Below are 11806 nucleotides of genomic sequence, written 5' to 3'. Positions count from 1 at the left end.
GCTAGAAAAGCTCAAAGGAAAGCAATTCAAGATCAATTGTTTGCTTTGAAAGGAAGGTTACAGCTGTCATTCTGATACCAACGTGTGTTGTGGTATCTCTCTTCCATACTGCAGGATGTGGTTTCCATAGAAATATCTTCTTACACCAGTATCTACAAGCCCTCCAATTATTCCCTTTTCAACATCTCATGCAATCCAATAGAATCTTTTCAGAGCAGGGAAACAGCCAGGCTCAACTACTACTTAATGACTTGGTGAGAAGAAAAGGACAATTAGCAAACAAAAGCTTTATTTAAAACAAAACACAAGATGAAGAACATGTGTCTTGCAAGCAAATTGTGTCTTACCTGAAGAAATCTCTCCAGTGTTACAAATCGTGAACAGTCAATTACAATTTTTAAGGCCATACTGAGATTTTGCTGAGTTTCAAAAGTGCAATTAGGGTATAATTCTGAATTATTTGGTGGCCTTATCTCCAACTAAGCGCCCAAGGCCTGCTCTGTTTTCAGAATCCTTTTCATTGCTGAGTATTGCCTGCACCTTGTTCTAAGTCCTCTTGTTCAGGATCCTGTGAGTTCAGAGTCCCTGCTGCTGCTGCTGAGTCATCTTTTTCTCTGTGGCATCTCCTGCCACTTTCCCAACACCAGGAATGTATTCAACGCCCTGAAATTAGAACCAAGACACAGGGAACACTAAATTATACACACAAAAAAACATAAACAGTGACTTAATCCTAACATAAAATGCTTCTGTCAACCAAGACCAACATGTAAATGCAAGGCAATTGCATTGTTTGTATAGAACAGCTTCATTCCTGCTGCTCTGCTTGAGTTCCCAGAAATGTCAGCATAAAGAAAACTGGGAGTACCCAGAAGCATTGATCTGGCTGGGTGGGCTCTGAAGCCATGACCACAGCACATAATGCAAGAGTGTGCGCCACAGGAGCCAGTGCTGTCATAGCTCCCCCAGGAAACCCATGTCTGAAGAAAACAAACTGATTTAATTGTGTGGCAACCAAAATGTGCTGGGGAAACAACCCCTACAGCTCTTTGTTTTGCTTCCACTCATCTCTCCTTTTTCTTTATTACTTGAAAAAGCTTCATTACTGTCATTTGTTTTCTCAGATACATGTACCCTTAACTAGGTTTAAGGCTCCATTCAAACCTCTCAGCCTGTTTTAGGCCTCCATCCCACATAAAACTAAGCACAGCCAGATCTGCAGCCCAGCAGTGGGATAAAATAATTAAGACTGTAAAGAGTTTGGTGTACTCATTCCAAAGATGGCACACTAAAGCCTCTGTATAGGCACAAGAAAAATCATAATTCAATTCCAAAAGCCACTGCACACACAAACCTTGAAATTTGCTGTATACCATCTTGGTTATAGTTCCCTTATCTCAGTAAGGATCAAACTAAAACACTTAGTGAAAACTATCGTGTAGTCTTTAGCCTCTCAAACTACTATATCTATCCAAATTAGTTACAAGAATCAATTATATGTATGCATATATATCATATAGTTATGATTACCTACATAAACCTGTGGGTCAGTAGTAAAAAAACCCACCTATAGTTGTCTGTGATGGTCTTTCATATTTAAACCTTGCTATTTCATTAAAAAGGCCACCAATTAACAAAAAAATCATAAAATAGCAAATTAGTGACTGTATATTATTCATCTGGTCCACATCTGCTTGTCTGGGTTTACTGGTTTGAGCACTCTCCATGCAAGAGCCCATTTCAGCCTCTGGAGAAATGAGGTGAATAGTTTTGCCCCAGAAAGAGGTTAAAAGGGAAATAATCTTAGCAGACTTCCATGGCAATTCTTGTTTAAAAGAACACACCAGGACAGGCCAGCCGAGTGCTGCCTGCAAGCCCTCTTGTCTTGCTTTGGTTAGTTAACCAAACCAGGGTGCCCAGTGACACTACCACAAAAGACCAAGGTGAATAACTCTGCTAGAAACAAAATGTCTTTGGGTCTTTCTTAGCATGAAAGTTCTGCTAAATAGATAATCCATTCATCTCTCACAACCAGAAAACCCATATCTCCCATATCCCTTCCTCCCTTTCAGAAAGTGCAGATAGTCTGACCAATTCAGATACAGGATTATAAGCAATCATTTAAAATTGATTTTCACTCCTGCTCAGTCTGCTTATCTTATGCATTACTTCACATTTATATGCTTTATGTATATTACTAAACTACTTTTCACTGCCTGTTAGATTTAGCAACTAGAATCAAATCATGTTAAATGATTTCTGTTCCTCTGATCAGCCCCAGGAGACAACTGTCACTGTGTTCCTGTTACTATTTGCTGTAAATAAATCTCCCCATTTTTCGAACAATAAGAATTAATTCAGAAGGAACAAATGCAGCTGTGTGTGACAATATACTAAACAGCTTTACTTTAATAGATATATGTGATATATGACAGAAATATATGTTTATGTCTCTCTCTATGTATATGTGCACATCCAGTCAACAGTGTGCTGCAGTTTAGCCGTACTGCCACTAGATGCAGCCACATAACCTCGCAAAATATAACACTCTGACCTCGGGGTTATAGAAAGCTTTCTTGGCATCTCTCTGATTGCAGAATTCTTACAACAACATTAATAGCGTTCAATCCTGAGCACTGGGGAGGGGGGAAATGAGAATTTCCAGTTTTTCTTCTCAATAATTTTGTTCCAAACCATAGCATGGCAAATGTCGATGGGGATGTAAGAAATCAGAGCAGAACAAGTCTTGTCTATTTTCATGGTTGTTGCCATAGATCCAGACTGGAGTTGACACTATTGAATTACACTGTGTTTTGCTTTCTACATAACAGAGCAAGTCAGTATGAAGCACTCTATTCCCAAGTGACCCCCTAAAGATAGAATCATAGAATCACTGAATAGTGTGGCTTGAAAGGACCTTTTAAAGTCATCTAGTTCAACCCCCCTGCAATGAGCAGGGACATCTTCAACTAGATTAAGTTGCTCAGAGCCCCATCCAACCCGCCTTCACAAGCTTCTCTTTACGTGTATGGTAAGCAGCACACTAGCTCAGATGATAAAGGATTCCTGCACTCAGAAAATGCTCCTGCTTTATCTACTATTAACAGATAGCATGAAGATGTGGAAAATTCTCTTGTTATTTGCTCACCAACTATCAGACAGAGTTATGCAGGAGTAATGTTGCCTTTAGGACAAAGCAAAACCAGGGAAAACCTCCCCTACTTTTAGGAGGCTTTATCTGTCCTGTACCCTCCTTTGGCACTTCCCTGGGTGTGTAATATACACGGTACTGGGAAAATACAAGCATAAGCAGGACAACAGTAGATTCCATATGTAAAACAGATATAATAAATACATTAAGCACTGTTTTCAGTTATTTTTTTATAGTGGGTTGATTTTCCACTGAAGACGGATGAAATAAAGCCTGTTCAGCACAATCAGGGTAAAGCAGAGTGATGCCCAGTCAGCTGTGCACCAGAGTGGAGAATAGAATTTAAAAAGCAGATTTTTATTATATATTTTAGTGCCAAATCCACTTGCTTCTGCTCCTTTTCACTATAAAGACTACATTGTGATTCACAATCCATATAAACACACAGACAACAGCCCCCATTTCTAGCTTATACTTTCTTTCCTTGCTCTTTTTGTAGATAAGAGATATTTCATTTACGTGCAGAACTGGCCAAGGCAGTTCCCAAGCCTCATGTGTATTTTTTACTGACAGCCACTCTGGTGGAATTATATTTACCCATGTTTTGGGTCGTTTCTCTTTGTTTGTTTTTGTAGAAGATGGCAAAAAAAAGGAATAAGAAGCACAGTCTCCTCCACGATCCACTTTGTTTGCTGATGTGATCACAGTTCTCTTCAACTGCCATTAATAAACTGAACTTAGCAAGATGGATTAAAGGGAAGAGCAGCACCAGTTTTTGTTGGTTTAAAGCATGAGGAACATAAATATAATGGCTTCAGAGGAACCCAGCCTAGGGCTAAATTCTGACTTAACTCTCCTGTGGGATGCTGCAGACAAGATGAAAAGCAATGTCTCAACTGAAGGTCCCCAAGCCAATACAAAGCAGGATAGATGTGGGAAGGCATGGGAGCAATTTGCTCTGTAGCACTCCTCACTGCACTTCCAGAAAGAGACAATATGTGCCCTTCTTTTGCAACCTAATGCTTATCACAGCTTGTGTGCATACAGCAGAGGGGCCTGTCTGGATCCCCAAGCCAGCTGAACAGATTACATCAATAGGATCCCCATATGAACTGCCAAAAGGTTTTCCTACTCTATCACTATCTTTTGTGAAGTAGACAGAAAATGCTCCCAGCAAGACGGATTTGCCCTGTAGGACAGCACTTTGAGTCTTCCAAAAGGCATAATGAAAATGTTTGTGCTTCCATCCAAGAATGGCATTGGCAGCAAATTGAAGGTAATTAAACACATTGCCCATTGGCCATACAAGCTTCTTTTTTGTAATAATTTCAGAGAAACAAACCCCTCTCTATAACCCAGACATTGTGTTGTGCAACAGGAATTTTTTGGGCTAACTTCTACCCTGCTGTAAGTGCACTGCAATGGGAGTTACAGCCACTTTATGCCAAGACTGTGCTTTGTTCAGTATCTCTCAGATGTTCTGTAGTTCAATTTCATTACCTCATAAGTTCTAAGAATTGTCCTGTTTACTGGGAAAAGACCAGTGAACTGGACTGCACACTCAGGAGTTTCTCCATGTGAAAACAACAGAGAAACCACCTATTTATTATCACTATTCAACCCTTGATTTTATTTCTTATCTTTATATAACTAACATGGCCAAGTTCACACTGTTTATTTTAACTCACTTCCTGAAGAGGATGACTCCATCTGAATTTTTAACCAGATATTCACTCGCTGGCTCCAATCTCCTGGTGCTTCCACCTCCCACAGTCGCTTCTGCTCCTCAGGATAAGTCTGCAAGAATTTCTGGCAAACTGAGTAAGAGAAAGCAAGGGGTAAAGGCATGAATGAGTGAAAAGTACAGTGGAAGAGGGAGTGTATTCTATCCCACAAATTCTCTCAGACCTACTTTCATTAGTTCCTTTGGAAATCTTTTCTTCTTCTCTTCTCGTCTTCCTTTCTTTTCTTTTAGCTGGGGCTTTTAGGAAGAGTCTATGTGGAAGAGTCTATGTCCATCTGCTTCTGTCTAGATTACTTCCTTGTGAGCGCAGAAATACAGGACTTGAAATGACTTACTGATCCACCTTCTTCTGGCACTGCATCACAGAACTATCTCCAGACACTTGGCAGGTTTGAGACTAACAGCAGTGTGGGTTTTTTCACCCTCACTACTCTGAAATGAAAGGTGTTTCAGCATCTTCCAGCTCTAACCATTAAGAATGCTACTCTAATTTCTATTTGTAAACAAAACTTTGTAGCAGTTTGTTCTTGGGCCAATACTACCCTCCATTTTACTACTGCTACCCTATACTCCATTGCTGGGGTTCACTTACTTCTTCGGGTGTGTAAACAAGAAGAACTAACAGAAGAATAAAAGTGATACCTGTGTTAGATGTACAGTTGCCCTTAGAAACCATATTCCCACAGACTGCCATCACTGACAGTACCCACTGAACATCAATGTAATTTGGATAAACCATCAAATTTTGGTTTGCTTATGTTATCCAACTGAAATCTGTCTTATTTAGAGGTTTCCTTTGGATGCCTGCAGAGCCAAGAGGAAGAATATGTCATAGGACACACAGTTCACTAAATTTAAAGGGGATTTTTTGACTTTCCTTAACCACCATTCTATGAGTTTCATCAACTGCACTAAGACAGCAATCTGTAAACAACTAAAGTGTTTTCGTGCTCTCCTCTGTCCATTGTAGTTTATCATCCTACAGAATGGGCAATTCATCTTCAACATTCAGGTGAGTTTAACAATGGGATGTCAAAACAAAAAGGCTAATTCTGGTATGTAAACATTTGCCTTACAGTAATGAGCAGATCACTGGCATTAATTTTATCCCAGGATATCCAAACTAAATTAATCATTTCAATAAAAGCTACTGAAAGTAACATATATACCAAAATAGAGATATCTGCTAAATGGCTTTTTACTTCCTTTTAGGCCTCTAAAGCACATTAAATAACATCCTTGTGAAAACAGTGCACATTTCATACAGAGATTTAGAGTAAAACATTGCATTCTTTTGTCAAAGTATGAGATTGTGGTTCCAATGAAATTAAAAACAGGCAGTGGCTTCAACAGACTCAAAATTTAACTTACAGTATTAGTATTTTTATAAAAGTGGGACCCAGAAAACCTAATTAGAACATGATGCAAGTCAAATTTATTCACTGTTAGCTCTAAACTTGAGATGAAAGCATAGTCTTGCAATATATATCGCTAGTGTTAACACATAAACAACACAGCTTTCACATCCATAGTGTCTAAACCATTGGTGCTTGACGTAGGAAAAGGGATATTGTTGGGAGAAGAGAAACCATGTGGTAAACACTATTCCTTCCTGAATTTTGAAGTAGCAGCACCTTAGGAACTCTTGGGGTACGTTTGTATGCATTTAATGGCACATACTGACCACGTAAAGAACATACACAGTCAAAATTGTATTGACACTTATTAGGAAATGGCCATAAATTCATAAGTCAATAGAAACATCTCCCCCAAAATGATTGTAAAGGCTGTATACCATACAGAGCAACTTCAGAGAGAAATGCTTTCCTAAAGAAAACAGTTTTATAAATAATGTGAGCACAGGTATTTTCTGTAAATTTTACTAGCAAAAACAGACCTTCAACCTGACCACAGAGAAATATGTAACTACTTAGTGATCTTATAGAAGTGCCAAGTGTTCAGTCATGTGAAAGTGTTCATATGAGCAGAGCCTAGATATATGGCTTATTAAATCTGATTTCTTACAAACGCAGTGTCTACCAGAGCATTATAAGTGTAATGTAGACTTGGCAACATCTTAGGATTTTTTTTCCCCTCTGGTGTAAAATAAAGCGGGTAAGTCACTGTGTAGGACAATGACATAGTTCTGTTTCTAAGAGTGAGGTATGAATGCACTACGTCGAAAAGGTAGGATGAGTTTTATGCTTCTCATTATCTTACTTAAATATTGGCCTACCTTTCTGCAGGAAATTCCAGATGCCTCAAGAAAAGTGACCAGTTCCACACTAACAATAGTGCAGTTCAGACGAGTGCACTGAACGATTCCACAGTTCAGAAAATCCTACCAAGACCATATTGGAACATATACATTATACATGACCCTTACCTAACGTTTCCACATCAAATGATTTACCTTGATACATGGCAGCAGAAATAGGGCAGCTGATCCCCAAGGCATCCTCAGCCACGAAAGACTGACAGAAATCATCCAGCATTTTCATCCCTAGGCCACTTCTTCTGTACTTTCTCCGGACAAATATAGTATCCAAAACTGGCAGCAAATAACACTGACTGGTTGTACCATCACACAGGCTCCCTGAAAGCAGACAGTAAAAAATACATGAATTTGAAAACAGAATTGTTATTTCTGCACTAACTGCTGTATGATTCTATCCACAAATATCCCTGACACCTTTCCACGGGCTATGAGGGTGACCCCCAACTAAAGTGCATTTGCACAGACAGTAAAACACTTTCCAGGAGGAAGATCTGTGCCATCAAGCTGCTTAACATATGGTTGACAGGTCTTACATACAGTCTTTTCCAGACCCCAATTCTTCATAATCAGGCCATCTAGGTACACAGGCAACATACATGGGAAAGTTCACTGAAAAGAACTGGGCTATAGCCAGGGAGGCATAAACATTCTGAATGTAATCTCAGTCTATTCCTCTAGCTTTTGGCTATTCTGGTAAATCACCCCACAAACTCTTTTAGGAGATACACTGAACCACATGATGCAGAATAACCTAAATGCTCAGAAGGTCCATACTGCCTAATGCAGCTGGGCAGTGGAAAAGGCTTCCAGAGAAAACTCTCAATACTGTTTAAGCTACCAACTTCATAACGACTGCAGGGAGAGAAGAGAGGCTCTCCTGGCCTCTGCATACACTGCTGCTGTGCCTTCCCAAATGGTATGGTAACACTCTTAACACCCTTCTGACTTTTACTGGTCAGAAAGTTATCCAACCTCCCTAGTGCATATTCAGTCTTTATTCTCCTAGTTCACTGAATTCTGTAGACAACTGTACAAAATATTTCTCTCTTTCAGTTACGGGTCAACACATTCCCAGGAATCATCTTCAAACCTTTGTTGGTAAAAGAACCACACAAAAAGTGTTGGGGTTGCTCCACCTGAAACTGGAAACAGATCCCTAACTGCTCATGCTCACAGCGACTCCAGGCCAGAGGAAGGGAAGTCCACCACTCGCCTCCTTCAGAAAACAGAGCAGAAGCCGGGGAGCCCCAACAACCCAGCACTGTAACAGGGAGACAAATGACTTCCCAAAGAGGAAGAACCATGTCTGAGAAAGCACCAAGTAGAATCCAAGTGATGGCTAAGCTCACAGCAGCAGCTCAGAATCCCAGCCTGGTTTGGGTGGAAGGGACCTTAAAGCTCATCCAGCTCCAACCCCCTGCCATGGGCAGGGACACCTTCCACTAGAGCAGGTTGCTCCAAGCCCCTGTGTCCAACCTGGCCTTGAACACTGCCAGGGATGGGGCAGCCACAGCTTCTCTGGGCACCCTGTGCCAGCGCCTCAGCACCCTCACAGGTTCAACCTTTCACTGCAGCACACAAAAGTCACACCTCTGTAGGTAGATGAGTATAGACATTAATTAAGGCATTTGGGTATAAAGCCATAAACAACTGAGTGATGCATTTTTAAGGAAGTGCTGTAAGTGCTCTTTTGTAAGTCACTCGATTTCTACTGAATGGTAATTTATCACACATGTACGTGCTTCTAGTCCATTGCTTGAACTTCTGCTATCAGTGTTAAACCAGGGTTTTCACTCCAGGATGGTTCTTGCTAATAAACACATCAAGTCAGTCACTTGAAATCACAGGGACATGACATAATGCTCTACTTGTGGACAAAATACAGACTCGAGTATAAGCCTCCAAGCTATTAAAAACTCAGTTTGCAGTGAAAACTGTCGAAAAAAAAAAAAAAGAAAAAAAGAGAACCAAGGGATTTATTTTGCAATCACTTATGGTAAACTCAAACTGAAGTCAAGAGAAAGTTGATTAAGAACAGACATTCAGGGTCCAAACTTTTAATGTTCACCCTAAACAACTTTGGGTCCTACTGCAGGAGGTACATTAGCAATCGACAGTGCAGAATACCATAAAAACACAATCTCAAACTACTTCACAGCATAAGCACTAAACCCTGAAATGAAAGACCAACGTCAGTTCACCAACTACCTACACATAGGATAAGGTCACCATCGAAATATCTCGCTGATTTATTTTCATTTTCAGAAAATACTAAGAAAAACTTTATGCTGCTTGTATCTGGGTACATGGCAGTTTAAATAGAAATGGATATCCCTGCCTTTGTAACAGAAAAAGATTACATTTTCTTACTTCGATGCTTAAACCTCACTGAGACCTTCTTGTTTTTCTTTCTTATCACCTACTAGCACACCACTCCGTCTAGTTTTCAGTGTCATGAGACATGAAACTTTCATCACTTCACTAAGACCTATTTCACAGTTCTACAGATATCCTACTGAACGGCTGTTCCTAAACTCCAGTGTAAGACTTTTAGTTAGCAGATTCCGTTTTTCTTTATTGTATCCCTTTAGCTATCTTGCACTGAGGTCTACTTCTGTTCCTTGACTTGGTGCTTGGTACCTTTTGCTGACAGTCACCAGGCCTGACTTTGATTTACTCTCTTTTCTAGGATGCCAATTCTGCAAAGCAATACATGACTATATTTAACTCTAGACCCTGATTTGCCCAGGCTGTGAAGAATCCAACCACACATACTCAGCCACACAACAAGAGTATGTCGCTCTATAACCAATCCATTCACATCCAGGCTTGGTCCAGCCCTGCTTAATCAAAGTTCGTGCTTAACTTCAAACACATGTTCCAGCATATTGTTGGAAAAGGATGGTTTGTGGTGCTGTTTATAACCTTTCAATATTTGTAACGCATGATGGGTAGTCACCCTTTTTCCATCAGCCAAAAAACTGAGTATATCCCCAGTCCCATTATTAGCTGCCAGCACAACAGAGATGCTGGATTCCAGCAGTGTTGCACCATACATTCTAAGAAAGGGACAAACTTTTCCTTCTGAAATCAAGAGCTTTAAGAATTCCTGCATGTTGCAAAGTGTCCTTATAAGCTTATTATTATCTCATAGAGTCTGTCTCCTGTAAATCGTGGTGAGACTGCTCTGCAGCAATCCCAGGAGCTGAGTGATTTATGTCCCCGCTCCTAAATTTGTGTTGAGAAGGCGACAAAAACTTGTAATGTCTAAAGGCACTGTGAATACAGAAACCATGAAGCCATTCTTTACCTTGTCCTTGGGAAACATACTGGAAGAGTCATTGCCCACAGCCATTTGAAACAAAACAAACAAACAAACCAACCTCTGCAACAAAGGCCACTTTGTCTCTAGTTCCCACCCAATCGCACAGGGGTTACCATAAGCTAATGGTGCCCCAAAGGTGACCACCAGGATCTCACACATTTGGTTCAGATGTTTGTTTCACTGTGGAAACACACAAACAGACTAAGTTTTGAGGTAAGGGAGGAGACAGGGAAAATAAGGGCATTGGGATGGAGATGGAAGTATTCATAGAGTCTGCCCTTTGAAAGCCTTTGATCTGTTTGGTTAGGTCACGAGTGCCAAATGACCAACTTATGAGCCAGCAAAATGGTAAACAGATATTACAAGGGCAGGAAAGCAGACAGCCATTAGCATTCCCAAAGAGCCACAAACCAGAAAAAAACAACAATCCGGTCCCCACATCCAACAGAAACCAAACAAAACAAGGTTGTGCATACTGACTATTTCCCTGCTGAACAAGTTGGCTTGGCACACACATGTTTGGACAGGCCTTAAGCAGGCTGAGTGCTTGTGTAAAGGGTGGGGAATATTTCTGCTGAATAGAACCCAAGGTCAACCCATTGTGTGAGTTTGTATGTGAGAAGGGGAACAAAGGTTCTGGCTTCAATAAAATTAAATTAATTCATGTCTTGACTGGTATGTAGTCATTTAATTTTTATTACAGCCAGAACCTTCAGTCTGCTTCAGAAATGCACATTAAAAATATTATTGCTAGAAAACAGAGGGAGACAAAAGCAATTACGCAACAAGATTTCAGCTAATTGTCTGTCAGGTTAACTTCAATTCTGAGTTAATTTTTAATTCTAAAAGAAATACATGTAATCAGTGAAAAATAAAATCCTATTATCTTTTGGGGATCTATTTCTAGAGAATACAACCTGGGCCACCAAAGTATGAAAAGAAATTTGTGAAGGCTTGCATGAAGAAAGGTGTGAAATGAGTTTTAGCTTGGGTAGCCATTTCCAAAGACCATCTCTAAGGCTCTGTGACAGGTAAAAACAGAGCCTGTGCTAGGGCTGCTTTGCTACTTGATATCAGCTTAGAGTTTTGCAGTCGAGTGTTCCCAAACTGTGATTTGTGGAGCATCTCTAAAGAATGAATGAGAAGCTAACAGCACATTTACTCCAGATTCAAGTGCATGTTTTACAGCCTTCTTAGAGGACGCAGTTTTGTTAATGCTGGTTTGATTCACATAACAGAGAACACCATCTTTCTCCATACTTTCACTACTAAGGTTTGACAAAAGAGGCACAGTAAGATGGGGAAGGG

At 40.2% G+C, this 11806-nt stretch overlaps 1 protein-coding gene across 2 annotated transcripts in view; it reads right to left on the bottom strand.

Annotated features, from left to right (window-relative positions):
- Nucleotides 1-275: 275 nt before the first annotated feature.
- The window catches only part of FAM169B (family with sequence similarity 169 member B), a 38645-nt gene continuing 27114 nt past the window's right edge, over nt 276-11806 (bottom strand). For both annotated transcript variants that reach the window (XM_030496695.2, XM_030496693.1), the window contains exons 6-8: nt 7309-7491; nt 4840-4968; nt 276-663 (exon numbers count right to left, since the gene is read on the bottom strand). In XM_030496695.2, the coding sequence (XP_030352555.1) occupies nt 656-663; nt 4840-4968; nt 7309-7491 (320 nt within the window). In that variant the 3' untranslated portion in view covers nt 276-655. The remainder of the gene's footprint in view (nt 664-4839; nt 4969-7308; nt 7492-11806) is intronic.

This window comes from Strigops habroptila, chromosome 9 (assembly GCF_004027225.2).
Source record: "Strigops habroptila isolate Jane chromosome 9, bStrHab1.2.pri, whole genome shotgun sequence".
In the NCBI taxonomy this organism is placed as follows: Eukaryota; Metazoa; Chordata; class Aves; order Psittaciformes; family Psittacidae; genus Strigops; species Strigops habroptila.
The sequence above is the reverse complement of the archived record's forward strand: the minus strand, read 5'-3'. Positions and strand labels throughout refer to the sequence as shown.